General features: G+C 41.1%; 1 protein-coding gene across 4 annotated transcripts in view; it reads left to right on the plus strand.

Annotated features, from left to right (window-relative positions):
• Nucleotides 1–25,113, plus strand: part of FYN (FYN proto-oncogene, Src family tyrosine kinase) — an 83,164-nt gene that overhangs the window by 36,610 nt on the left and 21,441 nt on the right. For 2 of the 4 annotated variants that reach the window (XM_015622495.2, XM_015622494.3), the window contains 9 exons: nucleotides 5,118–5,375; nucleotides 5,920–6,016; nucleotides 9,983–10,081; nucleotides 11,185–11,288; nucleotides 15,515–15,664; nucleotides 17,991–18,155; nucleotides 22,389–22,568; nucleotides 24,343–24,419; nucleotides 24,523–24,676. In XM_015622495.2, coding sequence (XP_015477981.1) covers nucleotides 5,129–5,375; nucleotides 5,920–6,016; nucleotides 9,983–10,081; nucleotides 11,185–11,288; nucleotides 15,515–15,664; nucleotides 17,991–18,155; nucleotides 22,389–22,568; nucleotides 24,343–24,419; nucleotides 24,523–24,676 — 1,273 coding nt within the window. In that variant the 5' untranslated portion in view covers nucleotides 5,118–5,128. Of the gene's footprint in view, nucleotides 1–5,117; nucleotides 5,376–5,919; nucleotides 6,017–9,982; nucleotides 10,082–11,184; nucleotides 11,289–15,514; nucleotides 15,665–17,990; nucleotides 18,156–18,628; nucleotides 18,785–22,388; nucleotides 22,569–24,342; nucleotides 24,420–24,522; nucleotides 24,677–25,113 lie in introns of all 4 variants that reach the window. The other 2 variants (XM_015622496.3, XM_033512832.1) reach the window with 2 other exon arrangements.

Here is a 25,113-nt window from a genome sequence, read left to right on the forward strand (position 1 = left end):
GCCTGGAGCCCTTTCCTGTGCCACTTCCCTTTTGTGTGTGTGTGGTTGGAGGACAGAGACCACAGCACGGATTGAAGGGTGCAGAGTAGACAGGTTTATCCCTGCATCTCCCAGTACCTCTCTCTCAAACACCCTTAGAACCTATTTTCTCTTACAGCTCTAAAAAAAGAAGGTCCTGAAGATGTACCGTAATTCAGACTTTCAGCTGTGAGTTGCAAAAGCTTATGAGAAAACTTCTGATGCTTGGAAGGAGTGAATTTACACCATTCTTCCCCCCATCCATATGCTTACTACTGCAGAAGCAAAGGTTAATCAGTACTTTTTGCTTTTCAGATATCACATGCTGGAGCTTTTACTTTTAAAATAGAAGTATAAAAAAAGGAATTTTCCTGCTACTCTTGGACTTTTCCTAGGCTTTGATTAGCTAGCAGAGGATGGCTTTTATTTTTGTTAATGGAGTGGATGTCTGTTGGGTGTTTCAGTTTTGGCTTCCATTTTGTATCAAGAACAAAAAGAAAAACCGAAGTAGGATGATTTACAGTAATAATAATAATAATGTTAATACATTTCCTTAGCCTTCATCTGTATCCTACTTGAAAGTGATTAAGGTACTATGACTATATAAATGATTAATAATGATATAATGAATTTTATATCTTTGTCAACTAATGTTTCCACAATGTGGGTGGAAACTACTTTTCTGGTTATACAAGTGTTAGATTGCTTGGAATGTAAATGTTGGAGTCCAAGAAATGTAATGAGGACAAGAAAGGAGACAAATAACGTAATGTTTACTTTCATTTGTCTCTAAAGAAGTCTCAAAACCCATGAAAATATTTCATGGTTTTATGTTTTCATGAAAGCACGTTTTACATTGCCCACAAAAACACAACTTCAAAATAAACAAATTCAACTTGCTTGCATTAGAAAAATTCATTTTAATTAGGCCAGTTACATACCTTCTAACATTACCAGTGGCAGACTATGATAATGCTGTGTGACCCATAACTCACACATCTGATAAATGCTGCCTTTCCTAGTGGAAATGGATTAAAAACTTGTTCCCTTACTGTAAGATGCACAGCATGTTGGATGAGCAATGTTGTGTGCTCATCTCTAGAGAGTTTAGTGTAAAACAATTCCAGATTTTGTTTGGTGATCTCAGAGCTGGCTGAATAATTCCAGCTTTCCACAGCTCCAAATGCTGACATGCAGGGAGATGAAACTTTTGGATATTAAAATCCTGCTCTGTGATACAGAAGGAGATTAGTTTTTGGATTCCATTCATTGACACAAAGGCCAATTCTGAATGGAGGTGATATTTACTGTCTATGAAACCCCTGAGTAAGCTGGAATCACTTCAGGCATGTACATGCATACATGTATTGTCTCACATTTAGCCAACTCCCCACGATGCTGCTTCTTTGAGCCAAGAACCAACAACTTTCAGGGACTTGGCTTGAAAAGATGTGTGCATGTAACACCCTCTGTCACATTTTACAAGAGGCTGCAATCAAGCAGTCTTTTTTACTTGGATTGTCTAGACACTGTGACAGTGGGAGGGGACAAGTGAAAGAAAAAGCCCATTTTGTCAGTCGTTCACTTTGCATCAAATGCTCCTTCCCTGTGTGCTGCCGTTGCCAGAGAAAGGATAATGCAAGCAAAAACCAAACAAAAATCGAGACATTTATAATTCACTGGTTCTCTATACATATAATTTCTAGTAATAAAATCCCAAACTATTTTCTTGAAACTACCAGTACATATGTATACCATTCCCTTGTTTATTCACTTTTTCCAGAATAAATACTTTAAACAATTTCTCTTTTTGCAGCTGATTTGTCATTCCAACTTTCTCCTTATCAATGTGTAAATGAAATATGTAGTGTTGTCTTGTCAGCAGCTGTAAATTTATATGTGAAATATTCCCAGATTTCAGTGGGATTTTTTTTTCCCCACTCAGCTGAATGTTTGTGAATGAGCAACAAAAAAAACACTTTCCCTCCCACTGGTCTCCCAGATTTAATGTTTCCTATTTTCCTATTTATTTTCTTTTTTCTTTAATTTTCTTCTCTACTTTTTTCATGAAAGCACATGGGAAAAATAAGAGGAGAAACAGCTGAGAGGAAAAAGGGAAGAGGTGATAGAGTTTCACAGGGATGTAAGTCTGCAAGCCAACAAAAAGGCTGTGAAATTCTTTTTTAAACAGTAAATCCTGTGTATCACTTAGTTGCTTTGAGGTGAATAAGCCCATGTTGCAGTTTTTAAGCAGACTGATTTAATGGCTTACTCTTTTTTCCCTGCTCAGGTGGTCAGCACCTCTCCTCCCTTCCTGTTGAGCTGGGATTTCTCTCGTGGTGTTTCCCATGCAGCATTGCTCATAGCCCATGTTTTGCCCTCTGCACATCACAGCCACCCTTTCACAGAGGTGTAGCAGGGTCCAAGTAGTGAGTCCCAGACTCGTCCCTCCCACCCAAATCCTTCTGGGCTCTGAGAGCAGGGAGATGAGCCATCACCCTACAGGGCTCTTGTCTTCCACGTGGTCCTGCTTCACTCCCTGGCAGTGCTCATAGGACTCCTTGGTTCTGAGAGGAGCCAAACCTCAGTTCTGAGGGACATCTCCAAACAAAGAGTCCCCAGAGCCAGACCATCCTGCTGTTGAAATGGTAAAAGCACTAGCCATGTTTCCACAGGCAGTTTTTCACAGCTGATAGGAAGCTGGCCAGGGCACCTCTGCACCTCTCCTGGTCCCTGTGGGCTCACCTGGTGTCACTGCTGGTCCTGGGGAGCACAGTGCTCTGCATCTCCAGCTCCAACCCAGCTTCCAGGGCGAGCAGAAGAGGGAGGTCAGCATGGCTACTGCAGCACTAACAGCAGCAGTGTGTTTTGCAGTCTCCAGGCTGCAAACTCCTTCCCCTCAACCAGTTGTTGCTATAGTTTCTTGAGGGATCCCAGCTCATGTCACCCATACAGTAAGTGAAGAGTCAGGAGTCCATATTTCTGTTCTCCTGAAATGAGCATTTTGGTGAGGGAACCCTGCTGAGTGGATGTGGTATCTTGAAAGGAATAAAGAAATGCAAAAAGGGCAGTTTTATGTCAGGATAAAAGCAAGGGAGAGTAGACCCGTGCTAACTGCAAGCAGTACAACTACAGGAAATAAATAAATAAAATTGCAGCATAACAGAATCATTTAAGTTGGAAGAGACTTCTAAGATCATAGCATCCAATCTTTGATCACCACCTTGTCAGCTAGACCATGGCACTGAGGGTCGTGTCCAGTCCTAAACCCAGTCTGGGTCTGATCCCTTGGTAGTCCTGTGTGTGCCTTGTGATTGCACTCAAGATGATCTGTTCCATAACCTTCCTGGGCACCGAGGTCAGACTGACAGGCCTGTTCCCATCCTCCTTCTGGTCCTTCTTGTGGATGGCTGTCACATTGGGCAGACAAAATGGTGCTTCTTTCTCTGAACAGACTTGTAGAATAACTGGAAGTATCTGCAAATTGTTGAAAATACCCTTCAACAGAAATGTTTTTCTTTTTAATTAGGCAGGTTAGATGTGGGAAGAAGGTATCCAGACTGTGGACTGTCACAGTAAAGCAGGGAGCTGCTGCATAATTTTTCAACCATTAGCACCAGTGAAACATTCTTTTTCTGAATCCCATGAGTTTGTCAAAACCAATTTCCTGTGTTGATGTTGGGGTGAGGCATAGAAAATAGCCAGCTTGGCAGCTACAGAAAAATTAGGAAATTTAAAAAAGCACAGACTTTTTATTTACCCAAAGTGACAGATATTGTCTGAAATGTGAAAAGAAATGTACTTAACTATGTTTTTTTCCGTTCTCTGCGTTTTCTCCCTGTCTATTTATATATTCTGAAAGAAAGTATGTCTAGTAAGTAATTTTTTAAGATTTTTTTTTGCCACTTCTCTTCCAACCCCACTGTTCAGAGTATGTAGTTTGTGTGCCAGGTTGCATCTAAGAGTCACTTTACTGGTTCAGATCAAGGATTCATCCAGACAAGTATCTGACTCCATAGGTTCAACACACCCAACTCCAGAAACTCAGGTTTTGTGTCTAGGTTCAACTTGGGCCAATAGGAAAGAGTTCAGTAACACCAGCACATGGATTAGAGAAAGTTAGAGCTAGCAGATGAAAGGTGACACCAGGAAACAGGACTAGCCTTGCAGGACTGCTTCTGAGATGTGGTGAATCACCCACTGTCTCTCCACACAGAGAGAGGAAGGCACTGAAATAAAGAGACAGACTAACTCAGGCCCTGGTAGTGCCCCATGAGGGTGCTGAACAAGAGGTTACAAGAATTACAAAAACTTGGAGCAACCCTTTTGAAGCTGTAATTTTTGAAACCCTTTCAGTTTCACTCTGTACAGAGTCTGTACTTGGAGTTGCTCTGTATTTGATGTGTTAATTCTTCTGGCACTTTCTCTAGTTTCTTAACATGTGTACCTTTGCCAGCCCCACCTTCTGTTACCAGTGGTTTTAGCCTACAATTTGGTACTGCATGAAAAGGAGGTTCCTTTTTTTTTTTTTTTCAGTTGTGCCCTCTGATAGCTCCCTTCTACTTTCTTGATGTAATAATTTTTGTCTCACTGTGGCTGCTTTTCTGCCTGCCATGCAGAGCTCCAGCAATGGAAGAAGGGTTTTGTCTTTAGGTCCACACCTGTGTAGTTGGCAAGGTCAAATATGAACCACAAGCTAAGTGCCTCATTCTGTGTTCTGAGGGCAGTCTTGAACACCTCCAGCTGCACTTTTTTGGCTGAGTCCTTTCCCTGCCAGTTGCATCCTTCTGGCAACAGGTGAGAAAGATGGGTTTCATCCTCTTTGTCCCTCTATGTCAGGGCTGGACAAAGATCTGCCACCACCCTAAGAGCAGGCAGAACCCCCTTTCCTCAGCCCTCCATGGAAGATAACTGAGGGGAAGATTTTGTGTGAGCTTTTTTCCAACATGCTGCTGTTTATATTCAAACCACTGCAGGTTTTTTTCCAAAGTACTTAACTCTTGAGCAGTGAACTTAATTTGAGCCTCATCATTCGTGCGTTTGGAGGAGATCTGGTGAGCATCAACATATGAACACCTATCCTTTCCTTCCTCTCCTAGGATTTTAGATAATGGGCTGTGTGCAATGTAAGGATAAAGAAGCAACAAAACTGACTGACGAGAGGGATGGCAGTTTAACTCAAAGCTCAGGCTACCGCTATGGGACAGATCCTACTCCGCAGCACTATCCTAGCTTTGGTGTGACTTCGATCCCAAACTACAACAACTTCCATGCCACAGGAGGCCAAGGACTGACTGTGTTTGGTGGAGTCAACTCCTCCTCTCATACAGGGACGCTGCGTACAAGAGGAGGAACAGGTGAGCTTGAAAGTCTTATTTTAGTGCTCATAGTGTCAATCATGTGTCTACAGCAGGGCCTGCCTGACTGCCCCAGCATGTTGCTTTTAGGAAGAGTTATTTCATGAAACAGTGTGAAGAATTGAAGTCAGGTGGAGTTTGGTCTTCATCCCTACCTTTGCTAATTTGCAGGTTCACTTGGGGCTGAGAAATCATGCATACATGCCAAATTTGGCTAACTGCCTCATCCCTCTACCAGGGAATGTAAAGTGTGGGCTGAGCCACCTCTATTAGTTAAATACTTGGCATGGCTATGTCTAAACTGCGTCTTAAACCCCCTTTGCTTGCTTGGGATCCTGTGACTGCACAGAGTGAAGGCGGTGGAGTGCCCACTGGCTGCATAAGACCAGAGAGATGAGAATCATTCAAAAAGTTGGAGGGTTCACTTTGGTTTGCCCCTCAGCAACTGGAGTAGTTTACCTGTGGCTTAGCCACATCACCTCTTGGGGTTCCTTTCCCTTCTGTCTTTTGTGATGGAGTATAACCCACCTGTCTTTTTCTTTAGGTGTAACTCTTTTTGTGGCGCTTTACGACTATGAAGCCAGAACGGAAGATGACTTGAGTTTTCACAAAGGAGAAAAATTCCAGATACTTAACAGCTCGTAAGTTTTAGGCTTGGTAATCTACTTTTTAATAGTTTCAAGCTTATAATGTTTACAAAAATGTTTGCTTATGTTATTAGTAAAATCTGATGTTGGATGTTCAAGTATGGAGGGGAATTATTCTATGCTTACTTACTCATCCTTGCATTTAGTGCACTTTTGCAAAGTGCTGTATTGTTGGGGGAAAAAACTTCAACCACATGCAGCTTTGCTTTAAAAAAAGTGTTAGATTGTGTGATTTACTGCTTACATTTTACAGTAACCCCACGCTCAGAACTGAAACTACCAGCACTGTACTTTATCAGTAGCTACAGAGGTTCTGCAAGGCATGTACTAACACTTTTTCCCATCTGCTGCACGTATCCATACACAGAAATGAGCTAAAAACTGATTCACAAAAGAGTCATTAAACAGACTCACATGCCAAGTTTAAAAGCATTTTTGTCCTTTTAAAGGTAGGTGATGCAGTCAGAATATGCAAGGAAGTTCTGTTTCATCTGACATAAAAACCACATTTCCATGCTGGAAATCATCAACTTAAATTTAATTTTATCAACTGCCCATAGAAAAAGAAATCCCTTAGTGATTTAAAAATAACTTCTAAAACTCACTGTGCTACTGACCTATATCTGAACATCTTGTAATTCTTGGCTAAGAGCATAAAGTGTCAGGCTCTGTGTTATGTTCACTACTGCTATTATGTAGAGCTAAAAATGAGTTAACAACCAAGTATGTCACATTCTAAAGGCTTTGTGATATTGGTCTTCCCTTTTTTTCTTATAATATGTGACAATGAGGCAAATTCACCCCTGGTGCAACTCCTGTTAATTTTAATATAGCAGCTGCAGGTTTGGAATTGGCTCTATGTGCATTGAAGTTTTTAAAAAAGTCAGGTAATTCTGTGGAATATTGCATGAAGCTAAAGAGCTTTGATGTAGATGAAAGCACAGAAACTTCAGTTACGACTTGTAGAGGGAACAGCAGTTTAAAACCTTTCTGCTTCTAAATTAGCAGTTGGAAACGAACCCTTTTTAAACCTACGATCCATTTTTGTTCACATTGCCTTGTGCTTTCCTAACCTTGCACAAACTATGCCATAACTTGAAACAAGAATTTCCACACATTATAAATAACTTGTATGTGCCAGTTGGTGAAATCTGGAGGTACTCACCAGGACTTACAGAGCAATCATCCTTGGAGTTGGTGAGACAGAGAGATTCCCCTTCATGTCAGTGGCTGCAGTACATGCATTTTGATGCAGCTAATTTAATTACTGCCTGGAAGAAGGGTTTATAAGAAAGGAAAAAAGACCAAGCATTCACTGATTTTCCTGTAGGATAATAGAAGCTCAGTTCCCATCGTAGTTAGGTCTATTCGCTTATAAACATGGACTTAACCACACCCCTGGAGTAGTGACAGCGAGACTGGGAATCTCCAGAAAGCTGCTTTTCTGTAAGAATGCTTCCTCTCATCACTTATATCAGGAATTATATGAAATAAGCCCATTTTTTAAGCACCTGCCAATGCTGCTTGCAAATAGAAAGCGTATATGAGCAAGAAGGTAGTCTGTCTGGAATTTTTGGAGGGGTTTGGATTTGGATTTTGCTATATCTCCCAACAAACAAAATTTGGTTTGTACTTTGGAGTAAACATTCAGTGCAACATTTGAACCCAGAATTTTTTTACTAGAGGCAGTCTGGGTGAAAGAGGTACCCGCAGAGTGGTTCAGAGCAGAGCCTGACTTTGGGGCTTCCAAACACTGGGTCATCCCCAGCATCCCCACCACCACTCTCTGTCTGGCCCCATTGACTAGCTGCCTCCTACCTCAGCTGCAGGCCCAAAATCAAGGGCTGTGAAAAAAGCCTATATTCCTCCTTCTTTCTGGCAGTGGTTTGAGAGATTTAAGCTTCTCTGTCAAAGCAGAGGGGGTCGTTCCTGATGTTGCGATCATCTACGGGACTGCATTTTTCCTCCCTAGATACGACAAAATACCTCCATCTAGTGGACTCTCTGCACAGTAAGGAGAAGAGAGGGAAAGGTACAATTTATGAAGCTCAGTGTGGCGTAATGCCTCAGAAATATTGTACAGCAGCACATGGGGAAGGGTTAGCACTTCAGCTGGCAATACTAGAGACACAAACAAAAAGGGCCATTTGCCTGACATACTAATGCACACAGGGTGTATTAAAATAGTGTCAGCTTCCAGCCTCTGCAAAAGCTATTTGCACTTCATGTTTCTTGAACTGTAAAATTGGAAGCGTCTTCTTTTTGACTAATCACAGCTGTTTTCTAGTTGTTTTCCATAGAGTTCGTGCTCCTTTAAACTGTTAAATAAAGTGAAGTTGAAAATTTAAAGAATTCACCTTGACACAACCTCTCCTTCCAGTGATAGCTTAGACAGTGTATTTTTCTGTAACTGTTTGCTTCCAGAAGAGGCTGAATTCTCCAGTCACATTTGATAACAGTATTTTATTTAGTGAACAAGTCTCTGGTTTACAGAGAGGAGAACTGAGAAAGAGTTTCTAAGCAGTCGAAATAGAAAAGGGAATGCTTATTAGTAGTGGTAGGAGTTAAACACTGATGAATCTAGTGCTGATAATGAATTCAAAATTGCTAAATTCCAAACCATTGCATCCTGCAAAAAGCTGAGAAATAAACTTCTCTTAAAGCTGCACATCCTGCAGCAATGTGCATTGCCTGAAAGGCAGTACCATGTCCCACTGTGTACACCAGTGTAAGACAAAAATTCATGCTAAGCCTACAGAATGCTGCCTTAAGATGGTCCTGCATGAACTTCTTCACATTTAAATGTTGCAGAAGAAGAGCTTTTTCTAGGTATTTGAAAATGCAATCTAATCCTGTGCAACCTCCTCCAGGTGGCCAGCAGAGGGAATCTAGACAATGAAGTGTGATCCTTAAGGGCCATCTAAAATGCCATGTTGATAGATGGCTTTTTGATCTCTTTGGGTTTTAGATTAATTATGCTCATGGAAGTTTAAAATTAGCTGTGAATGTGACATTGTGTTGTGCTTTAACCTCGGAGAACAGCTCAGCCCCACACGGCCACTCATTCACTTCTCCCGTGGTGGGATCAGGGAGAGAATCAGAAGGGTAAAAGTGAGAAAACTCATGGGCTGAGATAAAGGCAGATTTAATAGGTAAAGCAAAAGCAATGCACAGAAGCCAAGCAAAACAAGGAATTCGTTCATGGCTTCCCATGGGCAGGCAGGTGTTCAGCCGTCCCCAGGAAAGCAGGCTTCCATCATACCTTACCATGACTTGGGAGGGTAAACCCCATCACTCCAAACATTCCCCCCTTTCCTTCTTCTTCCCCATCTTTCCGTGCCGAGCAGGAAGCCATATGTTATGGAATACCCGTGTGGTCAGCTGTCCCACCTGTGTCCCCTCACACAGACCCAGGCACTCCCCACCCTCTCTGTGCTCCGGGGAGAGGCTGAAAGGGCCTTGACACTGTGGGAATGCTGCTCGGCAGGAATGAAAACATCCCCGCATTATCAACACTGTTTCCAGCACAAATCCAAAACACAGTCCCATACCAGCTACTTTGAGGAAAATTATCTCTATCCCAGCCAAAACCAGAACACAGCATTCAATCTGGCAACTTTCCTATAAGCTCTTTCAAGGGTCTGTATTAGAATAATTGCTATGGAGACAGTTTGCAATATTCTAGTCCAAATTCAGCCCTCACCAAACCTGATTACGCTGGGTTGTTCTGCCTCTTCAGCCATGATGCTGCATCTGAAAGGCTGCAGTACTAATCACTGCTGCAATAATTCTAGATGTAAAGAAATACGTGTATTATTTGGGTTTAGATGCAAACAACGCTGGTGATAAAGAGGTGATAAGTGGCTTCTTATGGGTGGTTTTGGGTGTTTTTAACGAAGTCAGATCATTGTCTTTACAGCTGTGTCTTGCTCTCACTTCTCCTCACCTCTGTTTCCACAGGGAAGGAGACTGGTGGGAGGCCCGTTCCTTGACAACAGGCGAAACTGGTTACATTCCCAGTAATTATGTGGCTCCAGTCGATTCCATCCAAGCAGAGGAGTATGTTTTCTTTATTTTTTTTTCCTAAAGACCCATTAGTGCTGTATTAGAAGGAGGTGTGAGGAGTTGGTTTTGATTGATTGCAGCGATTTTTCAAATGACTTATATTTATTTCAGTTCTTAACAGCACTGATAAATAATTAGGTAATTAGTAACAAAAGAAGCACGAGCTCAGTGCTTTTTCAATGTCAAAACAAAGGAAGAAAACCTAAAGGAGCACAGGCCTGCTTCCTTTCCTCAATTGTCAGCTAATTTCAAGCTTTAACCAAAAGGTGCCCTTGCTTTGCCTGAACCAAGTTGTAAAAATATTTTGAGTCAATTAGTGTGCAAATTGTCCATTAAAGAAGGCACGTTTTATCAACAAATACAAACCTTGGGTAGGTAGGATGCCCACAATGCATACACAAGGCTGCCTAATGAGGACCCATCTATGCAAAGAAAAGGAGTGATGTGTGTATTCATGTTATTTCCAATATAAGAGATAGAGTGGAGGAGCTTATAGAGCTGAGCAGGTACTGCTGAAGTCTGTACTTCAGGTTGTCCTTGGCTGATTGTGAAATAACATAAAAAAGTTGCTGCAGAAAAGAAAAAAGGCTGTAACTCTGAAAGCCTCATATAGAACCACAAGTAAAGTGGTTGAATCTCGTCCTTCTACTGAGATTTCATAGCTGTGCTGCAACAAAAATATTGAGTACTAGTAAATCATGGTGCGAATCAGATATTTATAGCAACCTCTGTACAAATACTGCTCTTTGGCAGCAACAGTTTTCTGCCCTTTTCCTTGTGTATACCTTCCAGCCACCACATCTGGGTCTCTGTTTGTCCAAGTCTGGCCTTTGTCAGAGGACACCAAGCGTTCTCAGCACCTACTGATCATGGGCTTAATGCAAAGAGCTAGTGCCCAACACAAGGAACATCTGCTACAGGGTTTGTCACCTTGGCTTTCCAGCATGACATAAGACACACACTGTGACTAAAATGGCCAACTGTATCTGAGTAACCACAGTTTCCACGCAGAATCCTCTCCGTGCCTGGGCTTTGTGACCCTAGTTAGTAATGCTAACTAGCTGACATTGTCTTACTATGTCTGGTGTTTCCCTAAGGTGGTACTTTGGCAAGCTGGGCCGAAAAGATGCCGAGAGGCAGCTGCTGTCGTTTGGAAACCCCAGAGGTACCTTCTTGATCCGGGAAAGCGAAACTACCAAAGGTAGGCAGGGGAAAGCTATTCTGACTATGAATGAGAAGATAATATGAGAAAAATCATGCTGAGAGTGTGAAATATTGTTTTCAGTGGTATGAAGGTAGAGTTAAGTATCATTTTGCATGTAATTGTGCTAGGGAATTGGATGTCTGGATATCCTAGGTCTTAGGGTGAGTGTTCAAAGTAGAGAACAACTGAAGTACAACTCATGCTCAACCCATGGTATCTGCAGTGCAAGCCACATGGTATTGAAATACTGGATCCTTGGAGGGAACAAAACAAAGGAGAAAAAAAATTATGCAGCAGTTTTAAATTCACACATTAACAGGAAAAAGACTTGAATATACTTCTAATTAATATATTCATAAAGTATTCAACTGTATCCATTCTGTTGAAGTCAAGTGGAAGGGTGTATTCTCCTCCTTCCCTGTAAAAATATTGGAGGAGTTCCAGTTTTCTTGGCGGGTGCTATTTTTGCTTTTACATTTTGCTCACAAGGCCTGTCAACATCTTCTTCAAAAGCTTCACATGTATGAAAAGATCTTTCTAATTCATACAGCTATTGAGCAGAAAACCTGCAACTAAGTAAAAACAAACCTGGCCATTTCTCAATTAACCAACAATCCAAAACAAAAGCTGTGGGAGGCATAAGTCACTAGAATTAATTCCATATATGTTCTGTAGTCTAATGATGGTTCACATAATTAAAGCACTGATTTGTCAGTGCTTTGATCAGAGCACACTACCAGCTAGGCTTGGCATCCAAAATGTCATGGTTAGTGAAGGAGTTTAAAGAAGACAAGCAGTACTTGCACTTCTCTCTCCTTGACCTGTCTTCAGATGCTGCATTCAATCATCTAAAATTGTAAGTTTTGCATTATTCCCTGCTGAAGTCACTGGATTCTTCCTTTGCTGCCTATAATTCTGAAGACTGTTTTTGATGTAAAATCTGAATAGACTTGCTGTTATTCCAGGCAGACAATTTCTTGTCACCCACAGCTTCACCATGCTTCCCATAGCAGTGAGGCACTCTCACCAGGAGCAAGGCAGGCTCTAACTTGTTCTTTTTCTGCAAATAGCCTCCACCTGTTTTTTTTCACCAACAGTTGCTCTGATGTGTGTGAGGAGCAGGACTTCATCCCACTCTGTGCCAACTTTAAAATCTCATATATGCAGCCATGGATCCTAAAAACAAACACAACACTGTTTCTCTAAACCACATTATCAGTTTAGCCTGGTTTCCCCAGTTTTTATACAGTGACAGGGGATATGTTTTGCAGCGCTGTTTACTTAGCTAAGTCAGGGGTTTTTCTAATTTCACAAAAGCATTGGGAAAATGTAGTAATTCATCATGGGTGGACTTCGAGCAGCAAGTTTAATTTCTCTGCATTTGAACTCAAGGCTCTTTACATCTCCAAGCAGAGTTTGCATCAAAGCTATAGGAAAAAAGAAACATGTATGGTTTGTTTTGTAACAAAATTCCTATTTCCCTTCTCATCCTGGTGGTGTTTGAGTATGTTGTTAGAAGAAAACAGAAAGCTTGTAATTCAAGAGAGGAAAAAAATCAATTGGGGGGGCTCAAATGGTGTGTTCTGCCATAAGTCTTCTCAAAATGCCCTACCCCAGCTACTCACTGTGGGCCCAAGGCAGGAATTGTTTTATGACCTAGAATTGTCCCTTCTGCTTTAAATAATAACAATAATAAAATTAATCAGGATCATGTTAGACGTATCATCATGGATGATTTCAGCATGAATTTAACCTCCCTTGATCATGGTTGCCTTACTTTCAAAATAAATCACATGGAGCTGGCTTTTCATTTTTTCCATGCCTGACTACCCAGGTACTTCATCAGCTCTTGTCTGTATAATCCTTCACCTGGTTTCAATCTCCACCTTTCAAGACTGTCTGGTTTTAGTTGTTTGGCTTTTTTTATAAAAAATCGTTAGTAAGATATATTGTAATGTCGTGTTTCTATCCCAAACTGTTATTATTTATGTCTCTTGTATTTAAATTTATCATCAGATAATAATGAATAATATAGAAAACCAGCAGCCTAAATAAATTAATAATGAAATACATCTTGGTTCTTGTTTATGTCCAGGTTTGAACTAAAGCTCCAGTCCTGCAACTTGATCTGAGGTCAGTGGGGGTCCACAGAGGGCCACCCACACAGCTCTGATTGCAGACCTGGAGCCACAGATTGTTTACATTTTCCTAAAGAATCTAAAATAGTGACCAGATATGCAGGGAGCGTGACTAAAGAAAATACAGCTGCTGCCAGTGGATCAAAACTCAAAAATGCGGAGGTGGAGAAGACTGCCTGGAAAATTCTGAAAGGAGGCTGACTGGCCAGAGTGGTGGCACACAGCATGCACAAGATGTGCTTGCAAATCACCAAAAACCTTTGAACTCCTAGTTGAGAGAAATGTAGTGACTCAGGGGGAGAACCTCTTCAGAAAACTGTCCTAGACAAACAGTATTTTTCTACACTTAGAAATCATAGAATCCCAAGAATGCCAGCAAGGCTGGAGTTGGAAGGGACCTTAAAGATCATCTAGCTCCAGCCCCACCAAAATAAATACATAAAAGTAAAACTAAATTTAAAAAAAAGGGAAAAAAAAGACATAAAACAACCCCTGACATTTCTTTAAGGGTACCTCCCATTCAAGTAAACCAGAATCATATGTTTTAAGTGCTGGCTCTTTTCCTTCTATATAGGGGACAAACAATAGGGAATTTGAGAAGTCCTTGGAGTCAGGGTGGAGATATTTTGTTCACTGCATCTCAGGGATGATCCACCGACCAGTGTAACCTGTTGTTGGTTAATGTGGTCAAGGAGGCTTCTTCCTGAGGATACATCCAAGAAAGACACCTTACACTGGGACCACCTTTCATGGCATACAGAACTATTTGCTGGTGATTTTCCTTCTCTGCCCTTAGCTGACATAGTTACCAGTGAAAGCAGCAGAGGCTCCAGAAGGAGGACCTTCCTGAGCTCTCTGCAGCTGGCAGTTTTCTGTTCTCCTTTTAATGCCTAAATTCCCTTGATTAAACACAATATTTGTCTGAGCCATGAGCGAGACATGTCAATAATTGTCTATTTGCTACCTTTGAAATGGGCCGTGCTTTTGTTCAGATGCTGCGTTATGCTGTAGAAAAGTGGCTTTGCTTTTGACGCTGTAGAGAACCAACACATGTGTCACTGGATGTAAAACAGGACTGTCCTCCAGGGTAAGACACCTGAACATGCAGGTCCCCACGTAGGTGGCCGAGCTGTTTTTGCAGTCAGCAGGAAGCCGAGGCTCTGCCCGTGACTGCAGACACCGCATGCCCCGGCATTACACCACAGTGCCATGAGACTCTTGGAAACGGGGCTGGGATTCAGCCACCCTCATAGCACCAGAGGCTTACGTATGGGCATTTAAATCAAGCCCCCAGCCCACCTGCAGACTGCCACCACTGCACCTAAAACTAAATCCAGCCCATCAGCTGAGGTTCCTTTACCTGGCTGAGAGCACCCAGAGCCACTTCAAATGCCTGCAGGGCATCCACATGGCTGGAAAAGTGTGACAGCCTGTGGGAAAACTGCCAAGCAGCATGTCCTGAGGCATCTCACATGGCACTTAATCCCTGTGCTAGGGCATCTGAATCCCCCTAGTAAGCTCCAAAGCCCCACATGGATTTGGGGGGTTAAACATGAGGTTCTTGCAGATGTGTTGGTGCTCAGTCTTGGTGTAGTATTACCTTCCAAAGACTGTGGTGTACAAAGTATGCTTATTTGGTTGTTTATAAAGAAGTTTGGGATCCATCCAGGTAACAACACTACCCACATGGAAAGTCATTATCTCCAGAGCTTCCTGTGAAAATCTTGATATTTACCACCCACTTGCATTTACATAAAGTACAGTATTTGCAGTGTAACCTGACACTTAGATTAGGAAAAGTAGATTTACCAGCCTGGAGCAGTAAATGTTAAAATGTGGGTTTTCACTTACACAGAAGTCCTAGTATCTGTCTAGAACATTGTGAAAGATACATGTTGATATGTTGTGTCCCAGGATTTCTCTGACACTTACCTCATTGTGTTAGATTAATTTGTTCTTTTTCAGGATACAGTGATCTTTTTGGAAGCAATTTCTCTTTCACTTTGTAACAATGGACCAGAAAACCAAAATCTTTATGGCCAAAAGCTAATTACAGTTTTTTTATTTCTCCTTTGCTTGGAACAGGTGCCTATTCCCTGTCTATTCGAGACTGGGATGATATGAAAGGAGATCATGTCAAACATTATAAAATTCGTAAACTTGACAATGGTGGATATTATATTACAACTCGGGCACAATTTGAAACTCTTCAGCAGCTGGTTCAGCATTACTCAGGTAATTTTTCAGATAATACATGGCACTCTGAAGCATTTTAAAACAAAAGTGTTTGCTACTGAGGTGATCTATGTGTAAGATGCCCTAAAGAATCATTTGATCTATGACTCTTGCTTGTTGTAATGCATCTTCCCTTATCCCTTTCCCATTAGAGTTATAAATGTCTTTGAACACCGTTCACAGGATACAGCAGCAGAGCTTTTAAAACCTTACACTTTACTGTGCTAAAGGTTTTGTCAGCTCTCCCTGTTCTAAGCAAACAGAATTACAGAATTTGACTTGCACCTCTCCAAGCGTGAATTCCCTGTGAATAAGTGAGTGCTAATATGTGCCATTTTGCAGCCCACTATTGCTAATAAAGCAAATAGGAATTGCATTGTGGAAGTCAGTCACCTAAAACAATGGCCAAAAGGCTTGCATATATTAGATACATTACGTATATTTTCCCACTGGATTTGTGTTCTATGTGCAAAGTATTAACATTTAAATTATATTCAATAAATAACGCAATATGTGTGTTTCTTTATGCACACTATTTGTGTCCACCCACTAAGCTTTTTTTTTTTATTATTCCTGTGAACAAAGTGTAGCATGCACTATTCCACCCCAAAGTACACCCTGTTGTCACTGGTAACTGGTGTACAACAAATGCATCTTCAAAGCCCCCCAGACCTCTGCATAGGACAACTGGTTCTTACATAGGAGATTGCCATGCTCCTCAGCATGGTCATTTTTTAAGCAGAAATTTATATTTTGAATTATTTTCTCTTTGGGGTTTTTTTCCCTTTACTTTAGCTTTTCATAATATTATTAACAGATTACCCCAAATGCTTGCTGCTCAAAAACTTTTCATAATTTTTACTTGGGAAATCAACTTCTCTGTGGGGCATTTTTTTCTGTATTCTTTGTATTCTGTCTGCTGTATTCTTATGCTATTCATACTAGACATCTGGCTGTCTTCTCCACCCAATTCCTGATGGGTGTATGCTGCCAGGGAGAATTTCTAGTTGTTTCTGGTGACTCTACTTCAAGCTAAATGAGGTATAAAACTCATATATAAGGAAGATAATTTACAACCTCACCTACCAGTTGGTATATGTCAGATTTTAGTTTCCTATTGGTGTATTTTCCATGCACAGATGTAGAAACAAACAGATCTGGAAACAGCCATTTCTGTGCAGCACAGAGGCATAATCAGTAGGATCCAGGCAGGATAGCTCTGGAGGCATGGTGCAGCACTCCAGAGGTTTCCCCTGCAGTCTCCAGAGCCCAGGTGAACACAGGAGCCCTCGTTCCATCCCAGCCCCAGCTGACTGAAACCAGGAGGGCTCCCTCTGCCTGCTCTGCACTCTGAATTCTGGGGGAACCACAATTCACAGTTGTGCTAGCGAGGTGGAGCTTGGTGTTGCAAGGAGCTTCAACGCTTGCCCACCTTATGATGCTGAAACAACCCTTTCACCTGCATAGAAAGAAACACTGCACAGAAGAATACAGATTATGTTTGGGTCTGAAGTGCAATTGCACTTCCCCACCTTCTTCTGCTCTGCTGCACCTGCTTTAAGACACAAGTCTCTGTGCAGGCTTTACACTGTAGTCTGCTTTGTGCAGCGTGGTGTGCTCCTCATCAATAGGTGTATGTATGTATTTCATATGTTTGTATGTATAATTGTTTTTACTCTTGCCAAAAAATCTTGTGTGACTTTTGTCACAGTTCAGTCTTCTGTGAAGCTTTGCAAGAGATAATATCATGAACCTGCCTCAAACAATGTAGGACTGGCTGCATATGCTAATGAAGGTTTGCTCTAGAAGGAATGTCAGACTTGACCTAGAAAGACACCTTTTCACACAGCAGAATATAGAGAATGCCTTTTCCCAGGCTACAAAAAGTCCACCAAATTTTCATGGCTGTGATTTTTCAGGAAAAAAAGAGTAATTAATCTTCTCCCTGTTTCTTTTACTCAGTACAGAAACAATTCAGCTTGTAACTGACAGACTATTTTTAAAAAGCTATACTGTACCACAGTAAACCAGTCACTCAAGATGTTATCTTAATGCAGCATTGTGGGAGGGGGAAAATCCTGGGTTCACAGAAAAAACCAATGGTGGTCACCTTCCATTTCAGGCTGTGCAGAGACTAAAATATTTCCTGTTCTGTCTCAAATGAATATGTTTCAATGTTCAATTCCTAATCTTCCAGGATGCTTTGTGGTATGCAACTAACAGCTGTTGTGAGTAGCATTGTTTTTATGCTTACTGTATTTGTTTCATGTCACACTTTTTTTTCTTTCCTCTCCTTTGCTGTTGGCTTCACTTCTGGCTCCATCAGAGAGAGCTGCAGGTCTTTGCTGCCGCTTAGTAGTCCCCTGTCATAAAGGAATGCCAAGGCTTACTGATCTGTCTGTCAAAACCAAAGATGTCTGGGAAATTCCACGAGAATCCCTACAGTTGATCAAGAGACTGGGAAATGGGCAGTTTGGGGAAGTATGGATGGGTATGGAGCAAAATAATTACTCTAAAAATAGCTGTCTGTGTGGGGATTGCAAGATGGAAGGTGAAAATGTAGGACATTGTGACCCATAAGGAAAAAAATTAGTAAAGCTCAAACTATTAGGAAAAATGTCATTGGAATCAAGTCTTTGACTTTGAAATTCTTTCATTTTCAACTTTTACTATAATTGATGGCAAAAGAAAACTGAGAATCCATGTTTCCTTGGAAGGTCTTGATTTTGACAAATTACCACTGTCTTAATAATAAATCAAGGCTCACATAGTAATCTCTTGGCTATACCAAGAAGCCTTTTTCTGCAAGCTAACAAAAGAAGTTCTTACCTCCAGCATCCAAAAAGCAGTGTTTGCAAATGAACTTTAATGCAGCACTGAGAGACCCTCACCTTCCATCTTTCTCAATGCATGCATAATTTTGGATTATAAGTGTGTTTTTTTTATTAATTTCCTCTCCTATAGAGAAAGCTGATGGTTTGTGTTTTAACTTAACTGTGATTGCTACGAATAATACCCCACAAACTGTTGGATTGGCTAAAGATGCATGGGAAGTTGCACGTGATTCATTATTTCTGGAACAGAAGCTTGGTCAGGGGTGTTTCGCTGAAGTGTGGCGTGGTAAGGCAGAGAATATATTTTGCTTTGGATGGATCTTTTAAGGCCCTCTTGGCAGAAATAAACATTTCAAGTACAGATCTTAAAGCTAAAAGAACAGAATAGTATGAAATGTTAGTTTATATTGCCTGAAACAGTTAAACATAAATAGAGTAATCCATGGGGTAGTTTCCTTTCACTTGCACACAGTGGTATGACAGGTTAGGGCATTAAAATTCATTAATTGCATTGGGTTTACTTGGGTGGCTACACAATTGCTAGGTATTAAAATAGGAATGATGCTAAACCTGTAAGGCAGAATGGCTAACCAGAAATTAATCTGGTAAGTAGACTTTTTTTTTTTCCTTCATGTGTTGTAGCACTGATGGAATCAGACCGTGAAAATGTTTCCATCCACTCTCCCAATTTAAAAATAATGGCAAATATCAGCAAGCTGATACTGCTGATATTGAGCTAGCTTTCTCATGCATCCACTTCTTCAAGTCTCTGAAATTTGTGTCTGCAGCAGAACCCTGTAACTCAATATAGAGACCAGGGACAACAGAGGCAAAACTTTCCAGGCCCAGCTGAATCCCCACTTTGAAGTCCAGAAATACTGACCTTTTCCAAATCCACTGACATTGTTTTCTGCACACTGGACAGCTTAACTTACCCATCACTGGCCTCCTTCTTTTAATGAGTATAAAACAACAGCAATTTACAATTTACATAAATCTTAGTATGGCCATGGCATTAAAAACACAATACAGTGGCCATTTCGTGAGATGTGGCTCAATTTCTGTGCCAAATTCCATTCTGTATAGACTCTAAAATTACCAGTTCAAATAAAGAATCACTATATATTGTTTCTTCACAAAAATTTGAGGGGGCAATTTGACCACTTCTTTTATTGCAGTGACACAAAAATATGTACAGCCAAAACAACCAGCGGGTTCTCCTGGGCTCTTGCAGCTGTTTCCCATTGCAGGACTACAGCAAGGAGCACAGCAGCAAATCTGTGAGATTTACAGAATTTATAGACTAGAAATATAGAAACTTACAGAACCTCACACCATTACAGTTGACCTGTTGAAAAGAAAGCTGCCTACATTTCTATTGGCATTTCCAGATAATTGCAGTTTCTCCTTCTTGTTCTCCATCTTGAATGCATGCACAAGTTTGCAGTTGAAGTCAAAACTTAGGGGTAAGCTCTGAGTGCCATAGACCTTAAATCTATACAAGTTAAAGGAACAAATTTTAAAAAAAATTTTAAAAAATCAGCTATGAGATATGAGAAATAAAGTGCCAAGTACCAGTACCAAGTATCTGTCAGAAAAGCAAAAATTATTATTACAACTATGAAATTATGTTTCTTAATGTATAGTAAAAAATATGTTAACAGCCCTGGAGCATTACCAAATTGGAGTAGATTAACACAGTAAAAATGAATAAAAAACACATTAAGTAGTAACTAACTACATATTCAGGAGGAATTCAGAGGGAAGTCTATGCTAATTTTCTATTAGATAAATATACCAAAACAGAACAAGAAAATTTAAGAATTTAAACTGTAATCAGGGCTGAGAGGATAAGTTAACATTTTTGTTAAAAGATTTTCTTTTTTTAAACTGGAGAAATTCATTAAAGTCTTTAAAACAGACTTGCTGAAAACACTTCATGGTAACAGTATGAGCCCGGGGATTTTTATTAAAACCTATAGTACACAATTAATCCTGTTAACACACGAGGTGAAGTCCTATTTTATTAATGCCAGTCTGGTGCCCATGAAACTCTGGTTTTATTCCTGGTTCATGTAATTTGTGGTACCCCTGCAAAGTGACCATGACTGATGGCACACTGCAGTCTGAAGCCTCAGTGACTCCAGACAAAACACACTCCTGTCACCCATCAGAAAATATTTTGTCCACCCTTCCTGAAATTAGAGGTAAAGCCACATCCTTCCAGCTTACACAGGAGTGCCACTAGGGCAAAGTCCTGCTTCATTCTGGTTTGAAGGACTGAGAGAAATGAAGGCTTCAGGAGTCCTACTGAAGTGTGCTGGGGCAGCAGAGGTGGTAACTCAGGGCATTATTTCACTGACAGAACAATGATACCTGGCACTGAACTGGCAGAAGGAAATCGAGGCACAATGAAGACCAAACCTGCACTGCACACTTTTGACTAACATGTGCCTCAAGGCCCCCCAGACATTTGGGATTGCCTTTTAAAAGTGAGGAGCAGCACAGGAGCAGCAGCTCCTCCACTGCTCTTCTGCTATCCTCAGCCAGGCAAGGTGGACCTGGGACCTGAGCATTTGCACAAAAAAGGACCCATTTTATGGCTGATTTTATACTCTGGCAGGTTGAAAAAGCTCATGATAAAGTTATTTTGGCCTAAGCAGTTCCCATGCAGCAGCTGAGCTATTGTTATTGTTCACGTACTTTTAACAAAGACAAACTGGGTTATTTTACACGACACATTTTTTTCATGATGCAGCCTTTGTGTGCTTTGTGGGCTTTCTGCTATCCTCATGCTTAAGTGCAGGGGAGTACTTTTTAATGTGATTAATTCCAGAAGTAATTTAGTGTTGTTCTGCCTTATCACACAGCAGCTCCCTATCTACAGATCAAATTCAAAGCTATGTTAGCCCTGACTCTGAAGCAGGGTTCTAGCTAGTCTGGGAAAAGGACAACCAGAAGGCAGAAGGAAAGTGGTATTTCTGCCTATTTTAATTTTCCTTCCTTTTCCTTCCCACACAAAAAAAACCCCAAACAAAAAACCCAAACCAAAACCAAAAAACCACCCCACTGTTAACATAAATAGGTCTGGGTTTTATTTCTTTGCAGTCTTCCTCCTCCCCCTTGCAAATACTCAAGTGAAGCTCCACCTCTTGCAGGATGCCCTGAGTCAGCCTTGCCCAGCTCTCTCCAGGTTCTTGTGCAGGCTTTTGGGTGTTCTAGAAGGCTTGGTAGGTGATGGCTGAAAAATTATGAAACTTGTCCATTTCAGTGCTGACCACAAGTAAAGAGCGAACTGAAGTGGACAGGAACACTTCATTTTCTGTCAGCTGCTCCTGGGGATAAGGAGGGAAGGGAAAAAGACACATTTCAGTTTGGAAGCACACCCGTGTTTCTAAAATGAAATAATTCAGGATTTGTTTCTCAGGAGGATGTTGGGTTTTTTCATCTGACTCAGAACAAAACCAAAATGTGTTGCAAATGAGAAGTTCTGGTTTAACCAGTTTTGCTGCCCAAATCTGACTGGAGCTGTGTTGTTGTCTGTAGCAATTACTTGTTAGCAAGGGAATACACAAAGATGAGTTTCAGCAGTCCCACCTTTCTTACCCAGAGAAGGTTTCTGTGGAGATCACTGGAAACATTGTCTGAGTAGGACAATGCCAGTTGTGCCCTGGTGCCAATGGGAGTGTTATTTTTCAGTGTAACAGAAAAAGACTAGAATATGAAGGAGGTGTGGGAGGAATATAATGATAAGGCAACATGGGAAACCAAACTCTTTTAAAGAGACCCTATATTAAATGTCCTTGCTATGCTTCTCCTTGCTTGCATTAGGCATCAGGTAGAAAAAGGAGAAGAAGTTATTTAAGCTAACTAAATGTCTGTGCTTGTAGGTACGTGGAATGGAAATACTAAAGTGGCTATCAAGACCCTGAAGCCTGGCACCATGTCTCCAGAATCCTTCTTAGAGGAAGCCCAAATCATGAAGAAGCTAAAACATGACAAATTGGTCCAACTTTATGCTGTGGTATCTGAAGAGCCTATCTATATTGTCACAGAGTACATGAGTAAAGGTGAAGCCAGAGCTGCTGCGCTTGATCATATTTTTTTCTTTATTGGTGCTCCTTGGGGATACAGAGGGAGGTACAGTGGGGTGCATGCAAGGAAGGAGAGAGGGAACAGGAAACTAAAGTCATCTCTGGCTTCAGAAGAATGATGAATTCCACTATGAACTGGGCCTAAAACCCGATGTACAAAGAAAATCTGTTCTAACTGGGGGAAAGAGAAATGGGTGCAGGCTAAGTGATTCCAACTGCATCGGCATCTAAACTTCCCTGACAAGTGATCTGTCTTTTCTAAGTTTGATGATACTACATGCTGCTTTCCAAAATCCTAGCTTTTTCTGGCATCAAAGAGCTCTTAGGACATCTTCTTTCAGTGTTCACTTGTTGGCCAAGGATTTTTTTCTTCATTTAGACAATCCTGAATCTTGTCTCACTGCACCTCCTTCTCAGATCACACTTCACTTTCAGCCCACCCCATTATCATCTTAATACATGATATGCACATGTTATTCTTTCCCTCCCCTTTTTCCTTCACCTTGCCCTTCTCCTTTGTCTCTTCCTTAAGCTACTTAGCTGGTAACAGTGTAGTAAAATGAGAAAAAGAAAACTTTTTGCTCCATCAGATCTCCAGCAGGGGTGCTGAGAGGAAAGCAAAAAATCTGCTTGTTTTGGAAAAGCAAATGAACCAAATAGGAAACATAAGTTCTCTCAGGGAAGTTTCATTGTACATTGGAGGATACACTCTGAAATTTTAAGTGCATTCTTTCAGTCTATTTGGAGTTGACTTTTATTTTCCTGGCAGGTGCTTGCCCACCTCCCTCCTCAGAGGCATCCAAGCCCTGACTAACTCACACTTTAATCATATGTCTCAGTGACAAGCATATGCTTTTTCCCTTTAAAAATAAAGACTTTTCAAAACCCTTCTGAAGCACAGGGTTTATTTTGGCTTACTTTACTGGTTTGTACTGTAACATTTTACATCTTTGGATCTGAGCTTGAGGCTGACGATTTATCAAGGGAGAAACGCTTAATCATCTGTCTTTTTCCTTTATTTATTAAACCAATTCCTTGACCTTATTTAAAGGAGACTGCTACACTTCTCTGTTCAGATACAAGATTAGGACAGGAGCTATAACATCCTAGGCTCTTTTTTTAAAGCCACAGGGTACTTTCTTGTTTTCCCTGGCACGGGAATGCGACGTCCTTATAACTTTTGCTAAAGTTGCTTTCATTTCATCTCTTCTTTGTCTTCTAAAAGTAATGGTTCATGCTGTATTTAATTCTGGGTTACCTAGAGGAGCACTGCTAATGTCTAATGAAAAATAGCCTCTGCTAATGCTATCCCCCTTGGGCTCACCAGGCTCCAGCCTGACCTTTCTTTTGGAGCAGGTTGAGCTGGGATCTGACTTCTTCCATAACCTGTGTGGCTTGGAACTGAGCTGCTGCTTTGCAGTTAGCTGAGGCCTTTAGAGAGCAGCAGGTATGTAGTTTTAAGGAGCACTGGAAAAGTTAAGAAAGATCAGCTTTCTTGGTAGTGGTCAGGAAAATTTAAGACAATCCTGTTTCCTTTCCCTGCAACTCTCATAGTACTAGTGGCACATTCTTCTGCAAGCCAGCTTAAAGAGTGAAGCGAGTACAATAGGAGAGTTTGGAGATAGTATGGGATTTTTTGAAGCTGTCCCTTGAACTTGAAACATTGCTGCCTTTAATGTTGCACATATTGCTGCACCTCCATTCTGATGAGCTGTTTTCCTGACATCTCTCTATTGTGTCAAATTTGCAGGGAGTTTGCTAGATTTCTTAAAGGATGGAGAAGGAAGAGCTTTGAAGTTACCGAATTTGGTGGACATGGCGGCCCAGGTCTGTCTTCAGAGTATTGAGCACTGAGGTGTGTGTGCTTTGTGGCCCATGTATGTATTGACTTTGTTTTAAATGCATGGTTTGTCTTCCCTGCTGCTCGCAGGTGGCCGCAGGAATGGCGTACATCGAGCGGATGAATTACATACACAGAGATCTGCGGTCTGCAAACATCCTGGTGGGCAACGGCCTAATATGCAAGATTGCTGACTTTGGATTGGCAAGACTGATTGAAGACAATGAATATACAGCCAGACAAGGTAAATGCAGCAGGAGGTGTAGCACGGAGCGTCATTCTTGTGACAGGGAAAGAGTGGAATGTGGTTTGGAAAAGCTCTCTCTTATGCTTCAGGGCTGCTTTCAGTAAATCCTGAACTCATATTAGCTCCTAGTCAGAAGTTCACTGCTCAATGCATGTCCTAAAGAGAATGTCTTATTTTGTTGTCTTTTCTTTGAAAACAAAAAATGAAACAAAGGTGATGAGTGACAATACGCCTGGAAATGCAAAGACAGGATCTCCATAGTGCCGTAGCAAAGAGGGTATTTTACTTATTGGTTATGAGTCTGAATGTGGTAATCCAGAAACGTATTTGTAGGGTATTTCTTTTGTAGTGTGCCTTCTAGTATTTGCTAACCACTATTATCACTCCTGTACTATTCTTACTTTCTTTATTTCAAACAGGTCTAAGAGCTGTGC

The sequence above is a fragment of the Parus major genome, chromosome 3, assembly GCF_001522545.3.
Source record: "Parus major isolate Abel chromosome 3, Parus_major1.1, whole genome shotgun sequence".
NCBI lineage: Eukaryota > Metazoa > Chordata > Aves > Passeriformes > Paridae > Parus > Parus major.